At 35.1% G+C, this 23,479-nt stretch overlaps 1 protein-coding gene and 1 pseudogene across 1 annotated transcript; both read left to right on the top strand.

The window, feature by feature from the left end:
* Window positions 1-645: 645 nt before the first annotated feature.
* LOC107798673 (condensin complex subunit 2) lies at window positions 646-7,866 on the top strand. Its single transcript, XM_016621692.2, has 13 exons — window positions 646-1,114; window positions 1,193-1,294; window positions 1,628-1,745; window positions 2,201-2,274; window positions 2,358-2,418; window positions 2,509-2,709; window positions 2,827-3,110; window positions 3,217-3,361; window positions 3,492-3,742; window positions 3,824-3,854; window positions 4,461-4,612; window positions 5,718-5,819; window positions 7,324-7,866. Exons 1-13 carry the CDS (start codon window positions 887-889, stop codon window positions 7,537-7,539), a joined length of 1,965 nt encoding a protein of 654 aa, XP_016477178.1. The 5' UTR covers window positions 646-886; the 3' UTR covers window positions 7,540-7,866.
* An 8,370-nt stretch (window positions 7,867-16,236) lies between these two features.
* Window positions 16,237-21,269, top strand: LOC107817034 (fatty acid hydroperoxide lyase, chloroplastic-like; annotated as a pseudogene).
* Window positions 21,270-23,479: the final 2,210 nt, after the last annotated feature.

Below are 23,479 nucleotides of genomic sequence, written 5' to 3'. Positions count from 1 at the left end.
CAAAAAAGTGCTTTTGGAGAGAAGTTATCTTTTTCTGCTTCTCCAAGACTGCTTCTATTTCTCCTCAAAAATACTTTTTTTTCTTCCAAAAGCTTGGCCAAATACTTCTAACTATGAAAAAAAAGAACATTTTTTTTTCTGAAAAAAAAAGAACATTTTTTTTTCTGAAAAAAATGTTTCTAAAATTGGAGAAACTTGGCCAAATAGGCTATTGAAATGATACATACATTTTTCCGGTATTTATGAAAAGACTAACAACTTAACAACGAATTAATTAATTAGTATTAATGTATTATGAAGTTTTATGTTGGGATTAAATTTGCTACAGTTCTACTCCCTCCGTCTCATATTATGCGTTTGAGTTTTTTTTTACACACCCCCTAAAAAATATTAATAGAAAATGGATTGGACTATTCTACCCTTATTTATGTCATAACATATAATCTCTCTTTATTAAGTATTTATTCTATTTATGTGTTATCTTCATCTTCAAAAATAATTACTTACTAAGGGTAAAAAAAGAAAAAAAATCAATTTTGTCTTGAATTTTTAAAATAACAAATAATTTAAAACAATTATTTTTGGTAACCTTGTTAATACAAGAGGGAAGGAGTATATTTTACATATACCAACCAAACCGCTCTTGGCAAAACAGAAAAAGAAAAAAGATAAAATTGCTTTGCACCAGCGTCCCAAATTCAAAATTTCAAAAGGTGGGAAAAACTCGATTTACTTTCCCAAATCCGGCCGACAATCAGAAGCTCCATTCTCCACACCCCCACCGGAAACATCCACCGTCCCACACTTTCAAAATCACACCACACCACTTCTCCGTTTCACTTCCGGTGACCGTAAAGTCCACTAAATCTGTAAACTGACAACAGCAATGGCCGAAACCCTAAGCCCTAATACCAAACAGAAAGGCCCATTTTCTCCGACAAAATTTGTCTTGGGCTCCAATGATGACAAGCTTGAACGTGCTCGGGCACGCGCCGCCCGTGCTGCCGTTATCCGTCGCAAACCACTCCCTGTCCCGCCTCCGTCATCTACTTGCCTTGACGAGCAGCAGATTCTCGAACTCTTCCAGAATTGCATCAAACTCGCCAGTGAAAATGTCTCACTTCTACTAAGTTTTGTTCACATTTCCTTATAGATGAATATTCATTTGACTTTTATCTCTACTTGGAAACAGAAAATTAATCAGAAGAATACTTGGGAGCTAGGTTTGATTGATCATCTATGCGAAATCGTTAAAGTTGAACAAGAGAATGATTCTGAGACCAACTTTCAGAAGGTAGCTTTTTGATCTTATCACGCAGACACAATTTTTTGATTTCTGGTTATACCGTGTGTGTGTGTGTTTGGAAGGGCGGCGGTTGGTTTAAAGTTTCAAACTTAAGTGTGAATGTACACTTAGTTAGATATGTTTCTAGGATGTTCCACTGAATTTCGTGCACGAGCAGTGGCAATGGCCTATGGATATGATGCCATCCTATTGCACTTTGTAACATATATATAAAATGCAAACCACAGATCGCTAACCTTAAAATCATAACTTTCTCATTTTGCAGGCACAAACATACTATGCTGACATGTTTGTTTGCTATTTGTGATTTTATGATTTTAGGCTAGTTGTACTCTTGAGGCTGGAGTTAAGATTTACTCAATGAGGGTGGACTCAGTACATTCAGAGGCATATAAAGTTCTTGGAGGAATCAATCGTGTTGGTAAAGGAAATGATCAAGGTATGTTTTGATTTTGTGCATACAATGCACTCTTTATCAGGTTTCTAGCTGGGTAATGCCTTATAAGAATAATTCTACATCATTGGTAGCTTTCTTTATGCTTAATTGTTTTTTTTGTTTGTTATTTTTCCAAATTACATTGTCTTTCTAGTTTGAATCTTCCCTGAAGAATACTTCGTGAATCAAAATTTATTTCCTCTTTTATCTTCTCATTTTAATCGTGTGCCTTCTCATGCCAAGGCATTCAAAATATTGGAACGACTCTTTATCTTTTTGATCTAATTATTTATGCTTCCAAACCTTTCTCGACATTGTTTACTCTCTCTCTCTCTCTCTCTCTCTCTCTCTCCCTCCCTATTTGCCTTCTTCTTAGGTGCGTGCTGAATGTATGCGGAGTCGCCTAGACGCTTGGTGCATTTATTCTTCTATCTCTTAATATTTTGCTTGTATGCCAGATCCTGTTGTAGAGGATGCCAATGCTGAAAATGAGCAGGAGGAAGGTCACCCTAGAGAAGAGCAAGAAAAAAAGGTTAATACTTCACATTCTTCTTCTCTTTATGACAAACACAAAATAATTTCTTGTTCCTAAACTAATTTGAGTGACAATTGCAGCTATCGCCTTTATCAACACTAGAGTCATCATTCGATTCTATCAATGTGAAGAAATTTGATGGTATACACGCTTCTTATCTTTGGTATTTTTGTTCTTTGTCTGAATTTATCCTTTTTCGCTTTATAAACGGTTCATTTGTCTATTTTGCAGCCGCTTTTGCTGTTGATCCTCTTTATCATCAGACATCAGCTCAGTTTGATGAAGGTGGTGCAAAGGGTCTTTTGTTGAATAACCTAGGAATCTATGGTACTTGCAGTGTCCTTTTTGATTCATGCGAGATACCTGGGAAGTCAATACCAGAAGAAATTCGGAATGATAGAACAGATTCCATTGATATATGTTTTGCTAAAGGTTTGTGGCTTTGGAATTATACGTAGTTTTGGGTTCTTTTTGTATTTAGATGCTGGAAGCTCCTTTGTGTGTGAGCCACTATCAATTGATTGCTATAAACTTTTTCCGTTAGTATAGATTGTGTTGAAGAAATGGTATTGAATATGCCCAAGAAGGACGAGATATCACCGAGTCTGAGGCATATGATTAGTCAATTCAGTGGAGAGATGCAGGTGCCAGCTGAAACAGATTTTTCTAGCCAGCTTTCACCAGAACAAACTTCTGAATCGTTTGGCCTAGATGTGGATGATGGTGATGTATTTGACAATTCTGGAGCCTGGCCGATGGATCATGATGATGGAATAGATGTGGCAGAACAAGGCTCTCACAATATTGATCAAATTTCATCAGGGCAACAGGAGGTGGCAAGCACACTTATTTGTTGTTGCTTTCAACACTAATTTGTAATTGAGGCCTTTGAAAAGAGAACAACTGAAATCTGGTATTTCTTTGGGCTTTGTCTTGCAGGGCACTGAACCATTTACTTTTCTCGATGCTGAAGATGATGACAGATCTGAGAGAGTTGATGATTACTTGTTTTTAAGTTTAGGATTTTCTTCAAAGCACAATTCCTGGGCTGGTCCTGATCATTGGAAGTATCGGAAGGTGAAAGGTAAGCTTTTTTAGGACTTCCAAAAGGAATGTTAACTTTTTCATCTCTCCTCTCTCTCCCATCATGGTCATGGGAGAAACCTCTAGCACTTTAAGTTTCTTTGGTGTTTAATAACTCATCACATTCACAGTCTCAGAGGAGCCTTGCAAGGAAGATGGATCACCAGTAAAGACTAAGAAAACAAAGAGCAGAAAAGCAGAACCTGAAATTTCTTTCACAAAAGCATTGGACACTGATCTATCGCATGTCTTTGCTCCTCCAAAGAATCCCAAGTTACTACTCCTTCCAGCTAATAGAACATCGTGTAACAGGTTACTTCCAGAAGATTGTCATTATCAACCTGAGAATCTTGTGAAGCTGTTTCTCCGATCCAATGTCACGGTGAACTCTAGTTGCTTTGTGAGTTTGTTATCTGCTGATTACCTTAAAAATATTCTGATTGCCTATATTCTCTTGCCTTAGTGCCTCGGAAGGAGAGGAAAGAAAGTCCCAGGTGAGATAACTTTTATGCCCATCTGCTGTTGTTAAATTTTGTACTTTGATATATTTAAGGACATGCATAACATTTATGGGTGATAGATTCTGTTGCGGCAAGTTGATTTCAAACTGTAAATGCTGAATTTTTTATTCAAATACATTTTTGCTTGGTACACGTCTACTGGGACAGTAATGCAGGTGTGGCTTAACAAAGATGACAATTCTTTAAGTGTTTTAAATGATTTATGCTATTGCGTCTGAGTAGGATCTCAGAAACGGCCTCTCTACCCCCATGGTAGGTGTAAGTTCTGCATACACGCTACCCTCCCCTGACCCCACTTGTGGTATTATACTGAGTTGTTGTTGTTGTTGCATTTGAGTTGGATCTATGATGGTGCTTACCATGATATCTTTTTCTTTCCTTAACCCTTCTTCCCTATATACAGATTTCCTCTATTGGCTTCTCAACTATTTCCTAGATTTTGTCTTCTACTGCTTATAGAAGTAGCGTACTCCTGTTATTGCATATTTACTAGTTTTCTTCAGAAATAGGAATGTTACATATTGTGACAGATGAAACTTTTGTTATTATGTAACTTGACTAACCTGGTTCTTTGGTTAGATGAAGCCGGTCAACAAAGTGATGATTTTGGAGCTATGCCATCTTGGGATGATGATGGTGGATTTCCTGGGACTTTTGATGATACTTTTGATGATGGCAATGCATTTAGTGATGTTGAGGAGTCAAGTACACTTGTCTCTCAACCTCGCCAGGTTTGTTCCTCCTCTCAAATGTTGACTATTTTTACTTGTAGTAATCTAGATTCCTCTGAATGTAACTTAATTGCTATAGGCTAATGGGGAGCTCAAGACTTGAATCTTGATTAGATTAGGTTTGACCTAGAATTAGGAAAGAGATCATTATATATTATTTTAATGATGAAGGCAATTTCTTGGATGGCTAAAGTTGTTAACGGAAGTGAATGAGAACCGTGAGAGACTAGGGTTAATATCCCATCACAGGAAAAAAGTTTTGGTTATTTCTTCCCATTTGCCTAAGCCTTGATGTCTAAAGTTACCCGGTTCATGTGCTGGTGGGAGGTGGTAAGTACCTTGTGAAATAGGCGAGGTGTGCACAAGACCAGCGTTTAATAAAAGTTGTTAAAAGCATACTCTAGTTTAGCTCAAATAGAATCGAAGCTAAATAGTTGAAGATGTTGTCCTAATTTGGTGTCGAAACAAGATTGAGGTGAATCCCACTCTATATCCACTTTCCCTCTGATTTGGTCTCATGGACACTTAGGCAGATAAGGTATGATTTATACAGATTGAGATCTCCTGCAGAACTGTGATCTAAACATTTAAGCAACTTGTACTGGACTGGTTATGACCAATATTATCTTATGCAATTACCTGGCCCTATTGCTTCAAAAACCCTGTTTGCTGTTTTTTATTTTGATGAACTCCACGCCATTGGCTGATCTTTTAAATGCCTGTTTCTTTTTTTTTTCTTTGTCTTTTTGGCTGTTTGGTACTATTGGTAATAAGTCATTCTTTATGTTGAAAAGAAATAGCAATACTAAAAGTGAGAAACTTCAAGGAACTGGTAAGTATTAGTTCCTTTATTTCTTTAGGCTGAAAATGGAAGAAAGAAAAGAAACTTCAAATCATGTTATCTGTCAATTAATCTGTGGGAAGAAAAATGTCAAATGTTCACTTTGCTTGCTTAATGGAAACTTAATTCCCACAGTAAAACTTCATCTTTCTTTGCACAGTTGCTATTAGAAAATAATTTTGTTCCTCAGTGTAGAATCTGCTAGATGAAGAGCTTCTTTTGACGCAAACTGAAACCCTTAGTTTATCTTGTCTGAATTAACAGGTAAACAAGATTGAAGTCCAGTATGATAAAACATCCAAACAAGTAGATGTTCAAGTGCTTAAGGAAACGCTTTGGGACCAATTAAATCAAACATCAGTTAAGGTAAGTTCAAACTTTTTACTTCACTGGCAGTGTGTTCTTGGTTACATAGAAATGATTCTGATTTTGGCCTGGATGGGAGTGCATTTATGCATTTTTCCCCATGTAGAATTTCTACTAATATTCAACATAATTTGGAATTGACTTCTTAAGACCATGCCTAGTGATGATGCCACATGAAATGAAAAGGAGAGATTATTATTTAATGCTTACCCGGGAACATACAGGTCAAAACATTTTACTTTTTTGCTCTTCTTAAATAATAGCAAGTGAAAAGGTTGTAAAGAGATGAGTAAATGATTCATCGTTTTCTGTACTAACATACATGTGGAAAGTGGATATGTTATTTGAAACTAAAAGATTACTTCTACTTATATATATCTTTTGTTGGTTGGTTTTGTGACAGTTTCATTTCTCTTTAAACAAAGAGTACGCAGTTGATTGATTAAATGAATTTGAATTCTTGGAACTTATGAAAGTTGTATTTAAAATGAACAATAAATTTTGCCAAACAGTTAGTGATGTCCCAAACAAAAAGATTTTGATATAAACTAAGGTGGAGGCAATAAATGGGGCTGAATTATCTTTTTGCTCATAATTTCTTTCACTTATTATTATAAAGTAGTTTACCTGACACTCTTAGGGGTACATTTTCAACTCATAGCTAGAAATTCATGCCAAGTCAACTTGTAGGTTCATTTGGGATGGAAGGAGTTTGTTCTGCATTTTGCATGAACACCACCTAATTCTCCCTTATTCCGAGCTCCTAAATTGAGTATAGTACTCTGCTCTTGCTCTATATCTCAAACTCCAATATAACAGAGCGACTAAGTAGATGAGAAGGAAATTTGTAGATAACTAATCAAGTATGTAAATTTTCTGGATATCTGACGTGGAAATCAAGTCTGTAGGCACAGGATCCTTTCATTTTCTGTAAATAAGCTTGCTGATTGACCGTGGATCCACCTTGAATCCCTCAATAGGATGGGAAGGTGTAAGGCAAATGATTATAACTACATAGTCATTAATGCGATTGTAGAACTACTAAACTGTCTGACAATATAACATTTTCTCTAACCAATCTTTTCTTAATAGCTGTCTTTGTTGTATTCACATTGTTGTTTTGCATAGTTTTGTGTTATTGTCCTTTCACTTATTTGTTGTGGTTATTTTCTTTTTGGTATCTTTTGTTGTTACATGTCTTTTCTCTTGTTTCTTTTATGATATTATTGCCTCTCTTGTTGCGCCGAGAGTCTCCTGGAAACAACCTCTCTGCCCTTTTCGGGGTAGGGGTAAGGTCTGCGTACACTCTACTCTCCCTAGACCCTACTAGTGGGATTTTACTGGGTATGTTGTTGAATCTTTTCTTAATAGATGTGGTTAAAGACTCCTTTTGTTAAGCAGTTCCTCAATTGATCAGCATGACATTCTAATCGACGGGGCTTTATTTGTTTACTTATTAGCTTGTTTATTGGACATCTATATTCATTCACATCTTAATATGCAGGAAGAAAGTGTATCTTTCAAGCACATCTTGGCTGCTTTTCCAAATGAATGCAGAGCGTCAGCATCGATTGAGGCTATATCTCCACATTTATGCTTTATTTGCTTGTTGCATCTTGCAAATGAACATGGATTACGGATACAAGGTTGTGTCAACTTGGATGACCTCAGTATACAGCTGGAAGCTCACAATAATAGTCTCCCTAATGCTGTGGCCTAAACAATCTTTTTCAGTTTTTGCTTTTACTACTGTAATGTATATCAGATGTAGATTGGCCTTTCATTTATTGCACATGCTGCTTTCCTTTCTGGGATGGAGCAGTATAGGATCCTGGAGTGAATGTTTTATTGTATTTCCAAGTTATAGGTTAATTAGATACCAACAAACAGTTATGAATGTAACCAGTATCCTTGTGGTCATTCTTGTCCTCGAGTTGACTACAAGTAATCTGTGTAGATGCAGTCTGGGGGTCCGATGTTTATTGGGAAAATTTCATAAAACACTATCTTTTAGTAGTAATTAGTCATTTATAGATACCACTTGCTATATTACGGATTATAGATATCTTTTCTGTGGTTATAAGATGTATTTAAGCTATTGTATTCATGAATACAGTAGCAAAAATAGGCGTGAATTAGGGAAGTCCAGCTAATCAGTTGTTGTATTCGATTGTATTCATGGAGTGAAACGTGGGATTACAGCTGGATAGATTATTGTATTCGACTGTATTCGACTGTATTCACGACGTGAAATAGGGGATTACACTGTTTTTAAAACAGAAAGTGAATCAATTAACATAATAGACTCCTAATATAACTCAACAAACTCAATTATAACACATAAATTTTGTATTTTCAGTTATAAAAAAGATTTTCAACCGAAAAATACATAAAAAACAGAACAATCTTCAGAGAAATTATATAATACATCTGAATACATATATTATATTAATTAAAAAAATATATGAATACATTCATGGCATATAGCGAGACAGTGAATACAATGAAATACATAGAATACAACGGGAGAAGTACAATGGAAACAAAATAGTGAATACAATGAAATACAACGAAATACATTGAATTACAATGAAAAAAAGACAATGAATACAATGAAATACATGAAAATACATTAAAATATATTAACAGAAAATCAAGTTGCTCAGCCCAAACTTCCTCGTCTTTGTTCAAGAACAAACCCTAATTTTAATGCAGAGCGTTAGAGCGTTGTGCTCGGAATTTTAGTGGTAGAATAAGACATACGACTAATTGATCATGGTGTCACCAGCCATTCAGGGCAGGCCTATTTGCTCTAATGTGGACAACAGTGGCTGGGTGACTTCTACTAATTCAGCTTTCCATTACTTTCCTCTTGAAATGGATTTTTTCTCTTTTGATTTCTTATTTCCGCTTTGACGTAGGCGGCCAGAATTTACATTAAGTTGATGAAGAATCAAGTTTACCCCTAATTGTAAGTAGATTTTTAATGTCAGGCATCAAGCATTCCGTGATACACACACAAAAAAAGAATCTTCCTCTTTAAGCACTGTTACAATGGAGGATATCGATGGAGGAGAAAATCGCAAGCGAATTAGACAGAAAAGAGGAAGAGAATTTGAAATTTTAATGGGACGGGGAAGAGAATGGGATGTATCAGAATAAAGAGAGAGAAAATATTGTAACTGATTAGCGTATTTAGTGGCTTAGGGCTAGGAGGTAACCAAAATTAAATATTTTGCTATAAAATTAAAAGGTATCTATTCTCTTGGGTTTTTCGGAGAATTGTGGCTATCTCATGGGTTAAATTTACCAGTAAATGATCTCAGTATCCGAAACAGTCTCTTTACCTGCGCAAGGTAGAGGCTAGGTCTGCGTACACATACCTTTCACATACCCTATTTGTGGGATTATAGTCTATATTGTTATTTTTGTTGATCTTAGTAACAGTTCACTGGCGGCATGAGTCGGGCCACTGGACAGTCCGAACGTCATAAGAGTTGTTTTTATCAATTTCCCCATCTTTACTATCTCCAACATCTCAATTCATAGTGCTAATATAACAAAAGTAAAAGGTTATGGCGATAGAGCAAAAAACATTGTTACTATAAACAAACAACGATATAGATAAATAACATGTTAGTACTTAGTAAATTATTGATTTTCTCAACTAATTATTTTCAACTCATAACTAATCAATTTTCTTAAAAAAAAATAACTTGCTGATTAAGACTGAAGCAAAAAGCGCTACGTACTCACAACTATATTGAAAATCACCATCGGGATTTTTAAACATTACAATAAAGCATAAAAACCCAGCTGAAATTATTTTTGAACAAACTGAAAAAAAAATCAAATATCGCATTTAAAAAGAAAGCAAAATAATATCTTACCAAAACTAAATACATGTCATGATTTCCTGCAGCATGGGAATTACTCTCATAATTTTCTAGCTCTTGGGCTCAGTACTTTTCTTGGTTCTCTAAATCTTCAAAACCTTCTTCACAATCTTTTGTTCCTCTACTAAAAAGACTTTCATGATCACGTATTTGACGAAGACATCAAGTAATTAGTACTACTAAACCCAGTGCACGTGATAAATGCAGACGCAGTGGCATGATATTTCTAGGTTGACGTTAAATAGACAAGGCAAAGACATGATCGTACTACTTCTACCAATCCTCTCCATTTTATACTCAGTATTTGAGTTTATATGAAGTTTAAGAAAATAAAAAAGTTTTTTTTGTATGTTTCAAAACTACCCCAAGAACTTGTGATTTTACATATGACATTCTATTACTCGCAAAGATTCTTCTTTTAACAAATATTACTCACAAAGATTACGACTGTCTAAACATGTCTTCAAATATTTTTCGCTCATAATGTTGTACGTGAGTAGTGTTGAAAATGGCAAACTCCCACATCGGTGGGAGACTTAATTTGGAAAGAATTTCTCCCCCATAAAAGAAGACCTAATGTTTAGGATTTAAACACACCTCTCATTTGCCTTCTTATCTTCTTAAGACATTTGTTTCTTCTCTCTTTAGTATTATTTCACTTGTATTTTTGGAGTGGAATAAAATATTGGTTGTGTCCGAGGAAATAGGCAAAATTGGCCGAACCTCGTAAATTCTGGTGTTCCTTTTATTATTGCTTTATTGTCTTATTTATTATTTGGTGGATGTCATAATTTTTGGTATAGTAGTTGTGATTCATTCACACTATATACATTTGGCTTCCGCAACAATTGGTATCAGAGCCAAGGTAATGTCTAAGTATGCTCTGTGGTTGCAGCATAGTCTGATCTTCCACATCAGAAAAGATTTATCTTGGTAACTGAGTCAAGATTCTGTCTGAGTATGCTTTGTGGTTGCAGCTTAGTCTGATCTTCCACACCAGAAAGGAAATAATCTTGATTTGTGTCGTCAGCTATTAAATAATATTTGTGTCATAGATGGGAGACAACAAACAAGAAGAATCTACATCAAGTGTCAACAATACGTCATCATTGGCATCTTCGCTTATGACAAGAATTGTGTCAAATGTGAAATTTGCGGTAGAATTTTTTAACGGGTCAGGACATTTTGGGATGTGGCAAGGCGAGGTTCTAGATGTCCTTTTTCAACAAGGGCTAGATCTTGCCATTGAAGAAAAAAGACCAGATGTTATTGGAGAAGAAGATTGGAGAATTATCAACCGTGTTGCTTGCGGTACCATTCGATCCTACCTTGCTAGAGAGCAGAAATATCCATACACAAAGGAAACTTTTGCAAGTAAATTATGGAAAGCACTGGAGGATAAATTTTTGAAGAAAAACAGTCAAAATAAATTGTACATGATGAAGAGACTGTTTCGCTTCACCTATGTTCCCGGTACCACGATGAATGAACATATCACCAGTTTCAATAAGTTGGTCACAGATTTGCAAAATATGGATGCAATTTTTGATGATGGTGACTTGGACTTGATGTTGTTGGGGTCATTTCCTAATGAGTACGAGCACCTTGAAACTACTCTACTCCATGGAAATGACAAAATTTCTCTCAGAGAAGTTTGTTCGGCTTTGTACAGCTATGAACAAAGAAAGGGAGAAAAACAGAAGGGCGGAGAAGGAGAAGCACTGGTTGTGAGGGGTCGTCCTCAAAATCAAATGAGGACAAAGAAAGGAAGATCCAAGTCAAGATTTAGACCCAGCAAAGATGAATGTGCCTTTTGTCGAGAAAAGGGGCACTGGAAGAAAGACTGTCCGAAGTTGAAGAATAAGACCAAACATAATAATGGAAAGGCCATTATGGATTCAAATGTAGCTGATGGTGATGATTCAGACTTCTCATTAGTTACAACAGAGCCATCAACATTATCAGACATATGGTTGATGGACTCGGCTTGTAACTATCATATGTGTCCCAACAGGGACTGATTTGTGGATTTTCAAGAAGAAGAATATGGAGTCGTCCACACAGCGGATAACAACCCTCTTACCTCATATGGCATTGGTTCAATACGATTAAGGAACCATGATGGAATGATTAGAACATTAACAGATGTTCGATATGTACCGGATTTGAAGAAAAATCGCATCTCTGTGGGAGCCCTAGAATCAAAAGGGTTCAAAATCATTACAGAAAATGGAGTGATGAGAGTATGATCCGGTGCACTAGTGGTAATGAAGGTCAATCAGAAGAACAATAACATGTACCGTTATCGCGGTAATACAGTTATTGGGACAGCGACAGTAACATCCAGTGATGAAAAAGAGATAGAAGCAACCAGGCTATGGCACATGCGCTTGGGACATGCTGGAGGAAAATTCTTGAAAACTTTATTAGATCAAGGATTGTTAAAAGGAGTAAAGGCTTGCAACTTGGAGTTTTGCGAGCATTTTGTCAAAGGGAAACAGACAAGAGTTAAATTTGGTACAGCGATCCATAATACTAAAGGCATTTTGGATTATGTACACTCTGATGTTTGGGGTCCTTCCAAAACACCTTCATTGGGTGGGAAGCACTATTTTATAACCTTTGTTGATGATTTTCCCGAAGAGTATGGGTGTATACAATGAAGAGCAAAGATGAAGTGTTGGGAATTTTTCTCAAATGGAAGACGATGGTGGAGCAACAAACAGGCAGGATGATCAAGTGTATTTGCACAGACAATGGAGGTAAATACAAAAATGATCATTTCAATAAGGTCTGTGAAAATGATGGCATCGTCCGACACTTCACTGTCAGACATACACCACAACAGAATGGAGTGGCAGAACGTATGAACCGGACCTTGCTGGAGAAGGTGCGGTGTATGTTATCAAATGCTGGCTTGGGCAAAGAATTTTGGGCTGAGGCAGTTACATATGCATGTCACCTCATTAATCATCTACCATCTACTGTTATTGATGGAAAGATACCATTTGAAAAATGGTATGGAAAGCCTGCTGTAGATTATGACTCTTTGAATGTATTTGGCTCAACTGCATATTATCAATGTGACAGAGTCAAAATTAGTTTCAAGGGCAAAGAAGGCTATTTTTATGGGGATTACTTCTGGAGTCAAAGAATATCGCTTATGGTGTCCTATGACAAAGAAAATAATATTCAGCAGGAATGTTACCTTTGATGAATCTGCTATGGTAAATAAGGTAACAAAAGATATCAAACAAAATGAGGGTGCTTCTAAGCAGGTGGAGTTTGAGGGAAAATTTATTTTTCCTACACAAGAAGCAGAGGAGGAAACAAATGAAGATTATCCTCTGAAGAAGAGCCAGTAGAGAGGGAGATTCCAACTCAGGACCTCAACAACAACTTGAATCAATTGCAACTAGCAGGCCAAAAAGGACAATAACAAAACCTGTTCGTCTTATAGAGACGGTTGCTTATGCCGCCTCAATGTAGCTGATGATGTTTCTACCACTTATAAAGACGCAGTCCAAAGTTCAGAAGAAGATAAGTGGAGGATTGCCATGAATGATGAAATACAATCCCTTCATCAGAATCATACATGGAGATTGGCCAATCTCCCGAAGGAAAAGAAAGCAATTGGGTGCAAATGGGTATTTGCAAAGAAAGAAGGATTTCCTAACCAAGAAGATGTTCGCTACAAAGCAAGATTGGTGGCCAAAAGATATGCTCAAAAGGAGGAAATTGATTACAATGAAATATTTTCTCCAGTTGTAAAACATTCCTCCATTAGAATTATGTTGGCTTTGGTAGCACAGTTGGATTTGGAACTAGTTCAGATGGATGTAAAAACTGCATTTTTACATGGAAACTTGGAGGAGGAAATCTACATGACTCAGCCAGAAGGATTCAAAGTTGCTGGAAAAGAAAATATGGCGTGCAAACTTGAAAAATCATTGTACGGATTGAAACAATCTTCTAGACAATGGTACAAGCGATTTGACGAGTTTATGTTGCGGCAAGGGTACAAGATAAGCAAATACGATCATTGTGTGTATTTGCGCAAGTTTAAAGATGGTTCCTTTGTATATCTTCTCCTATATGTTGATAGCTTCCGAAAATTCGGAAGAAATTAATAAGTTGAAAATTCAACTGAAGAAGGAGTTCGAGATGAAGGATCTAGGTGAGGCAACGAAAATTCTTGGCATGGAGATAATAAGAGATAGACGTTCAAAGGAACTCTGTTTAGCTCAGAAATAATATTTAAAGAGAGTATTGCAGCGTTTTGGCATAGATGAGAATACTAAGCCGGTTAGTACTCCACTTGCTCCCCATTTTAAGCTAAGTACTACTATGTTGCCACAAGATGAAGCTGAACATGAGTATATATCAATGGTACCATATGCAAATATTGTTGGTAGCTTAATGTATGCAATGGTCTGTACGAGACTTGACATTTCACAAGCTGTTGGAGTTATTAGCAGATTTATGCATAGTCCAGGAAAGGAGTATTGACAAGTTCTGAAGTGGATTCTACGGTATATTCACAATACTGTAGATGTTGGGTTAGTTTTTGAGCAGGAAGACAATCAGTCTGTAGTTGGATATTGTGACTCAGATTTTGCGGGTGATCTAGACAAACGAAAATCAACTACTGGTTATGTGTTTACTTTTGCAAAGGCACCAGTTAGTTGGAAGTCTACTTTGCAGTCAACAGTTGCTTTGTCTACAACAAAGGCGGAGTACATGGCTATTACAGAGGTTGTGAAAGAAGCAATTTGGCTTCAGGGGTTGCTAAAAGAGCTTGGTGTTGAACAAAAAAGTATCATAATTTTTTGTGATAGTCAAAGTGCTATTCAATTAGCGAAGAACCAAGTTTATCATGCAAGGACGAAGCACATTGATGTTCGGTATCATTTCGTACGAGAAATCATAGAAGAAGGTAGAGTCATAGTGAAAAAAAATCATACTACAGAGAATCCTACCTTCTTCTCTACGGTCAAGAATTACTAAATTCATACTACAGAGAATCCTACTTGTGTGACTGCGGTCAAGTTTCAACATTGTTTGGATTTGATCAACATTGTTGAACACTGAAGATTGAAGATGAAGACACAACCAAAATTTGTTACCGAGAGAAACTTGAAGATGTGAAATTTTGCCAAGGTGGAGATTTGTTGAAAATGACAAACTCCCACATCGGTGGGAGGCTTAATTTGGGAAGAATTTCTCCCTATAAAAGAAGGCCTAATGTTTAGGATTTAAACACACCTCTTATTTGTCTTCTTATCTTCTTAAAGCATTTGTATCTTCTCTCTTTAGTATTATTTCACTTGTATTTTTGGAGTGGAATAAAATATTGGTTGTGTCCGAGGAAGTAGGCAAAATTGGCTGAACCTCGTAAATTCTGGTGTTCCTTTTATTGTTGCTTTATTGTCTTATTTATTATTTGGTGGCTGTCATAATTTTTGGTATAGTAGTTGTGACTCATTCACACTATATACATTTGACTTCCGCAACAAGTAGGGTTAGAAAGTAGTACTCCCTTTGTACCAAATTTATGTAATAAAATTGCTATTTGAAAAGCCAACTAGATTTTATTTTATCATGCTCTTCTTAAATATTTTTTAATATTTTGAATTACTAAAGTTTTTTTTTTGGAAATGGGAGTTGTTTGGGGGAAATGAGAGAGAGGGCGTACAAGGTGGAGAATTAAATCATCACCAATAATGTAAAAATTTAGGTAGCTAACCGATTGAACTATTAAAATTCTTCTTTTTGAATTATTAACTGATACAATCTAGATAGCATTGAGCACTTTGGGTTTTAAGTGGAGGCTACTTTCAAAACGGGGCGGCTATACATGCAATTTAACAAACCATTAAAGACTACATTACATTTGGTGGCTATAGTTGTAATACTTAGCTCCCTAGTATAAATAGCCCTTTAGACTCTCATTTTAGACTTAGCTTATTTTGGTATTCTTATGAAAACTCATTGAGAGTGTTTATGATGAATTCTTATGCTAGTTGATTCCTTGTTAATGTGAACTTGTAAGAGGATTACTTCCTCAAAGGATTGTTCCTATTAGTTTTGGGTCAATTAAATTTTACATTGAGTGGGTATTTATTTATTTCAAATGTTCTTTCAATTTCCTTAGTTGGTTCTATGCTAAATCTCTATCTTTCTATCCTATTATTTTTGTTCTTGTTACTTTGCTTCCGCTTTTGTTATCATTAACTATCATGACTTATACTAGTATTTTTTATATAATTATAGAATATACAAATTTATTTTCTAAAATTTTTAAAATCAATATCTAAATTTATGCCGAAAACTAAGTACTCTAACCTTTGTATACTCTCAACCTTTGGCACATAGAATCGAATGAGGAAGTAGTAATAAGGATACATTAAAACAAGTGGCATGATATTTCTAAGTTGACGTTAACTAGCTAACGCAAAAACTAATTAGTATATAGTTGTACTTCTTCCACCAATCTTTCCACATTTTAAACAACGGAGCTTCACAATTTTTGATCCTTATCTATCCCATCGTATTCACTTGTTTCATTTTCCATTTCTCAATCACACTCATAAATAATTAATACAAGAGTTAAAAACCCAGCATTCTGCGTTGATTTTCTGCACATTAAACAAAAAGGAACCTCCACACTCATGGCGAAAATGATGAGCGGATCTACTCCTATTAATCCTGATAGCTACACTGGTACATCCTCACCGCCGTTAACTCCGCCGCCGGCTTCTCTTCCTGTCCGTACAATTCCCGGCGGCTACGGTTGGCCGTTGTTAGGACCAATATCTGATAGATTGGACTATAACTGGTTTCAGGGACCTAACACTTTTTTTACCAAGAGAATTGAAAAGCACAAGAGCACTGTTTTTAGAACCAATGTGCCTCCATGTTTTCCGTTTTTTCTTGGTGTTAATCCGAATGTGGTGGCGGTTCTAGACGTCAAGTCGTTTTCACATCTGTTTGATATGGAGATTGTAGAGAAAGCTAATGTTCTTGTTGGGGATTTCATGCCTAGTGTTAAGTATACTGGAGATATGCGTGTTTGTGCTTATCTTGATACTTCTGAACCTAAACATACTCAGGTACGTACCTTTTCCCCATAGCTTTTAAATATATTACGTAAAGAATTTGTGTCCGTATGTGTTTTGACCTCGTACTCTGAATCCATTCACATGAAATATTCATGGAATAGAGGGAGTATCTCTTTGGAAACTGAGATATGAAAGAGGATGTTCGTTGCTGAACTTTTGCAATATAACATTAAGGTCGCCTCGCCGGCACCCAACGTCATTAACCTATTGATCAAAAAAGTGTGTTGAGAATTCCGATTGTTCAGGTTTAAATCTCACCAAGAAGCAAAAATGTCAGTTTTTCTCATTGGTCAAAGATAGAGTTAGCAGGGCGAATTTAGGGGCCTTTGTCAAAAATTAAACTAAGGCAAAATCTATTTTTTTACCTATATATAGCATATCTTAGTGATCAACGGGGTTCAAAATCTTTGTGAGGTCATTGGTTCTATTCCCACTTTTCTTTTTTGAACCCCCTTGACTGATTGTAAGGTACTTATATTGGTAGGAGATAGTAGATACGTTTTTAGATGAGATGATCACACACTCTAATATGATAGTAGAGCAGGCACAAGTCCCGTGTTCGAGTCTATCGCCGCCTATAATTTAAAAAAAAAATCACATGCTTGATTCAGAGAAAACTAATCAAGCAAGCTCGTATTGAATGCATAACTAAATAAATAAAAGTAAGATGATAGCACACTTTTAACACATAACCTTTGTCATGTTTGAAAAGCCAAAAGGTTGCTTTCTTTTTGGTGGTTGAGAGTCTTGGGACTAAGAAATGTTCGCAAAAGATTGTTATAACCTTTGTCAGTAACACTTATATGAAAAAGTGATTATATTATTTAAGGTTAATAAATATATAGCATTTCATATACTATTAAATATTATATCCCGCAAGAGAATCCTAAATATTTCTAGATATTTTTAAAGAAAATTCTATATAAGATCTTAATAGTACATATAAAATTATATATTTATATGCGGTTTGGTTCAGATTTTTTTACTCAACACCAAACCTAATCAGATTTTTTTATCGATTTAGTTTGACTTTTCGGTTTGGTGCGATTTTTTCCGGTTCGGTTTGTACACTCCTAACAATAGGAGAGAGATGTTACAGATGGACAAGGGTATTTCGGGAATCACAAAAATGTTAGGAATAAAATAAAATAAAAATTGTTAAATTAATACCTTATGGCTTTGTCCAATTTTTAGTTTATAAACACTTTTGATATTTGTCAAATGTGTAGATAAATAAGATAAAAGGGAAAATGATACTGTATACCCCTTTTAAATAATAGTAACCAAAACAATGTATATTTGTCGCGTCGTTACCTTGTCTTTTTCTCTCAATCTCACCCTTTATTATTATTAAATTATTTTATCATTTACCCTACTTTTATATATAGTAATTTTACCTTATATCATAATTTTTCTTTATAATATTGCAAGTTTATTCTTCATATTGCTGGTGCGTGATATTATGAAACGATGACAAACAACACAATCTATCCAAACATTGTATTTATCAAACGATACAGTACAATACAATACAGTACAATACGATATATTATGAAACGATGCGTAACAACCATCCAAACAAGCTGTTAACTTTTAGTAGTAATAACTTTCGTTGATAATTGATTAGTATGACCTCTGATAGTCTGATGAGAAATTATATATCAAGGGCCACAGGAGCATGTGCTGCACAACTTGAAATTTTGACACTAATTTGTCTTGTGTACTATTATATCTATATATGTTAAGGAAGTCCAGTCATAAATGGGAATAGATGACAATAGAGTTGGCATTTCAGTGAAACAACAAGTCTAGGCGTCCACATTTTACACATGACAGATATTAGTTTCAAAATATCTCCTTAAATCTCTAGTAGATCTTTTTTCCATGTTTTTCTAGAATTATGACTAATGTTTTAAAAAGACAAAATTACTACTTATTCATGATTCGTCTTCAGTGGTTTAACTTCTAAATAGTCATAGCAATTGGTTCGGTTCGATCAGTTATTTTATAAAATTTATATTATATCAATTTTTCGATTATACTATTATGTATAACCAAAATTAAAATTTTCGATTCCGTTTCAATTATGTTGGTTTCTCTTCGGTATAGGTATAGTTTGAGTGATTTTTGATATTTTTTAGAATGTCATATAAAAGTCACTAGTAGAAATAGAATACAATAACATATATACTTTTATAGGACTTATCAAAACTCTCTAGACATTTTTAAAGTTTAAAGGGTGACGAATTGAGAAAATATGAAAGATGGCCAGAGTATAGATCCATCAATTATTTTACAGTAAGCAAATAGAAAGAAAATACAAATCATACAGGTAAAAAGATATTAACAAAGCTAAGACTCAGAATAAAGTCTATAGAAGATTAAAATCTCAAAAAAGATAAATCTAAATTATATGAAAGAAAACATATTCAATATATTGGATTTGCTACTCATAACTGCTACAATACCTTGTGTCTTGCTAGTGAATATGCTGAAAATAATTTAGTTTTAACAGGAGTAGCATAATAAGTTTGGGAATTGGGATTTTGAGTTTAATTACTTGTTAGCTTGTAACTGTTTTCATAATTCTAAGAAAAAATTTAATAATTTATTATTTTTAAATTTAATATACAAATATATTTTTCACATGTAAATTTATTCGGTACGGTTCGATATTTTTACAGTTTATTTTCATAAAATAAAAAACCTACCTTAATTATCCGTACGGTTATAGATTTATATAAAATTTATGTTTTTTGATTGATTTAATCGAATTTAAATATCCATTAACACCCCTAACAATCACATGATAAGGATAACTAAAGTCTCATGTGGCTAATGCCTCGGTAGAAGGGCATTTGTTCCTTATATATTGAACATCCACTACAAATGTCTCAAAATTTTCCATCCTTGTGCACTACCCTTTGAATTGTTTGCCTAATGTGTTTAAGAATATTTTGATTAATTTAATCATTTAACAATTTCTTACATATATAGAGTAATGATAAAGTTGTTTCCGTATGATCTATAGGTCACGGGTTCGCGTTGTAGAAGTAGCGACTAATGCTTGCATTAAGATAGGTTGTCTACATCACACCCTTAGGGGGAAACCCTTCCCTGGATCCTGGATAGGTTGTCTACATCACACCCTTAGGGGCAGCCCTTACCCGGACCCTTATAAGAGTATATTTTCTATAACAAAATATTTTGGTGATTTAGAATAAAAATTATAGGATACATTTATCATTATGCATTGGTAGTTAAACAATTTTTTTTTGATACTGTTGAATTGCAGATAAAGAACTTTTCATTGGACATTCTAAAAAGAAGCTCAAAAACATGGGTGCCTACACTTGTCAATGAGCTCAACTCCATGTTTGAAACTTTTGAATCAGATATCTCAAAATCAAACTCAGCTTCTCTCCTCCCTACTATGCAAAAATTCCTCTTCAACTTTTTCTCCCTCACTCTCTTAGGAGCCAATCCATCAGCCTCACCAGAAATAGCCAATTCTGGCTACGTCATGCTTGACACGTGGCTAGCTATTCAACTTGCACCTACTGTTAGTATTGGTGTACTTCAACCCCTTGAAGAAATATTTGTCCACTCTTTTAGTTACCCTTATTTCCTTGTCAAAGGTAGTTATGAAAAACTCATACAATTTGTCAAAAATGAAGCTAAGGAAGTTTTAAACAGAGGAAAATCAGAGTTTGGACTTACTGAACAAGAAGCTATACATAACCTTTTGTTCATTCTTGGGTTCAATGCTTTTGGTGGTTTCACTATTTTCTTGCCTACCCTTTTGGGAAATCTTGGAGATGAAAAAAATGCAGAATTACAAGAGAAGTTAAAAAATGAAGTGAGAGAGAAAGTTGGATTAAAGCCAGAAAATTTGAGTTTTGAGAGTGTTAAAGAAATGGAACTTGTTCAGTCTTTTGTATATGAAACACTTAGACTTAGTCCACCTGTGCCAAGTCAATATGCAAGAGCAAGAAAAGATTTTAAGCTAAGTTCACATGATTCAGTTTATGAGATAAAGAAAGGTGAACTTCTTTGTGGATATCAGCCATTGGTAATGAGAGATCCAAAGGTGTTTGATGATCCTGAAAAGTTTGTGTTGGAAAGGTTTACAAAGGAAAAAGGGAAAGAATTGCTGAATTATTTGTTTTGGTCAAATGGACCACAGACTGGGAGACCAACTGAATCAAACAAAACAATGTGCTGCTAAGGATGTTGTTACTCTTACTGCTTCTTTGATTGTGGCTTATGTTTTTCAAAGGTATGATTCAGTGAGTTTCTCCTCTGGTTCACTCACATCTGTGAAAAAAGCCAGTTGAGTTTTGAGTTGTGGCAGCTAATTAAGCTTTGCTAGACATGTCAAAATAATGTCTTCAGAATTCAGACATCTCTTTTTCCCCCTCCCCCTTGTGTGATACTCCTTATGTGTGCACAAGTATATCTTTTTTTTTTCGAGCTACCATGATTGGAAGGGATGGACTCTCACCAAATATTGTAGCTGACATTTAGTGGCCGTTTGGACATAACAATTGTAAAATTCCAAAAAAAAAGTAAAGTAGTTTTGTGAGTGACTTGAGTGAATTTTGAAAAACGATTTTTTGGAGTTTTTCAAATAATTTCAAAATTCATCTTCAAGTGAAAACTGAAAAAAGAGTTTTTTGGAGTTTTTAAAATTTTTCAAAAATTTCGAAATTCAATTTCAAGCGAAAATAAAAAATTTCATGGCTAAACACTGATTTCGAAAAAGGGAAGAAAAATAGACTCTTTAAGGAGTTGCAGTTTAAAAAACTCTATGCATGGCAAAGTCGCTCAAAAGAGAACTTTTGTAATCTTCAATTATAGGGAGAAATTCAAAAATAGCCAGATTTACAAGTGGTCATTCAAAAATAACCGCAGTTTTAAAAGTAATCGAAATTTATCCATTTTTTATGTAAAGATAAATATGAACGAAAACACTGTTCAAAATCCGGAAAATACTCCAGCATAGTATACTGGAGTTCCAGCATAAGTATACTGGAACTCCATACTGGAACTCCAGCATAATATACTGGAGTTCCAGTATAATATTGTGGAAGTTCATACATAGGTGCTCCAATCTCCAGTATATTATGCTTGAACTTTCCGCGTGTTGGAGTTCCAGCATAATATGCTGGAAGTTCATACACATGTGCACCGATCTCCAGTATATTATGCTGGACCGGTCCCTGTTGTAGCAAAATAGTGGCTATTTTTCAATGACTTTGCAAACGCTGGCTATTTTTGAATGACCTGTCCGAAAACTGGCTAGCCCGTACTATTTTAACTCAATTATAAGTGGGATTAATAATTGGAGAAGTACATTGATACTGATGAAGGAGGCATGCATTTACTTCCAATGACTATTTTTCTTTCTAATTTTTGGCAATTAAAATCAGTATTTTTTTTCCCAATTAGCTCAACAGATTAGTCCACCCACAGCCAGGTTGGTTAACTTCGGAAAATTCTAAAATGAAAAGAATTAAACATGCAATATGGAGAGTAGTCCTAAGAGAAAAGTTCTTGCTCATTATGTAAGTTTGTTAATTACAACTCTGTTGCTGTAACAGAACAAAACCAAAAGAAGAAGAGAAAAATGATAGGAAGAAAAGCAATTCAGAATTAATAGAAGTTGAAAACATCTGAGATTGCCACATTGTTGATAAAAGGTGCAAATCAAGCACCTGGAGCTTTTCATCTTTTGTTCAAATAAACCGGTAATGAAAGGGTAATCCAGTGCACGAAGTATTCTGCGTTCATGCAGGGTTCGAAGAAGGGCCACACCCCAATAGGGTTTAGCGTAGGTAGCCTCCCCTAAAAGTATCAGTGGCTAATTCCATTTGTTTTCTACACAGAATGTTCCATTTGCTACTTGCTACTAAATGTTTTTATTTACATATCTGAAAATCATTATACCAAATCATCAGCAAATAAATGAGGCACAAAAGTAAAACTTCTAATTTCCATGAGTTGCATTATGTCAACAAATCCAGACCTCATAATAAAAAGTAATACAGAAGCATACAACCGTTTGTTTATTTAGCACCCTCCTCGATCCAACACTCAGTCCAATCCAAAAATACATATTCCTCAACCTCAGACCATAATTGGTTGAGGATATAATGGTGGTTCTTAAAGAACCATTTTATAAGAGGTGAACAATATACAAAATAAATTTTATAAGTTGTTTGCACCAAATGAAAAGTTTACAGAGAGCCTGAGAGAAGAATACTTAGGGTTGCAGCAATCTCAAGTAACTATCAACACCCTCCAAAATTCCATGTGCGCTGTTGTATTTACTCCCCTTCGCTCAAAACTGGTACAATGAGTGGTTTCAGCTGTGCAAGATATACAATCGCCCACCCATTCAAGAAAGAAGTGTTATACCCCATTTTAACACGGGTCAAATTAGAGTATAACGTATTGATAAATCTGAAGTTTAATTAATTAAGAGAGTCGCCACCTAATTATTTTAACTGTGAATTAGGACACCAATTTTAGCTAAGTGGTGCTTAAAGTTAACTCTGTTTATGGTCTACTTAGCCTTAAGAGTATGGGTAAGGGTTCTAATTAATCCTATAGGGAAGGTTATTAAAGCACCCTACATGAT

The sequence above is a fragment of the Nicotiana tabacum genome, chromosome 10 (assembly GCF_000715075.1).
Source record: "Nicotiana tabacum cultivar K326 chromosome 10, ASM71507v2, whole genome shotgun sequence".
Taxonomy (NCBI): Eukaryota; Viridiplantae; Streptophyta; class Magnoliopsida; order Solanales; family Solanaceae; genus Nicotiana; species Nicotiana tabacum.
The sequence above is the reverse complement of the archived record's forward strand: the minus strand, read 5'-3'. Positions and strand labels throughout refer to the sequence as shown.

Bases quoted from the DNA above. Each gene is read 5' to 3' on its own strand.
- LOC107798673 (XM_016621692.2), top strand. From the start codon at position 887: ATGGCCGAAACCCTAAGCCCTAATACCAAACAGAAAGGCCCATTTTCT. The intron at 1,115-1,192 runs GTCTCACTTCTA...ACTTGGAAACAG, and splicing joins TCAAACTCGCCAGTGAAAAT to AAAATTAATCAGAAGAATAC. The intron at 1,295-1,627 runs GTAGCTTTTTGA...TTATGATTTTAG, and splicing joins CTGAGACCAACTTTCAGAAG to GCTAGTTGTACTCTTGAGGC.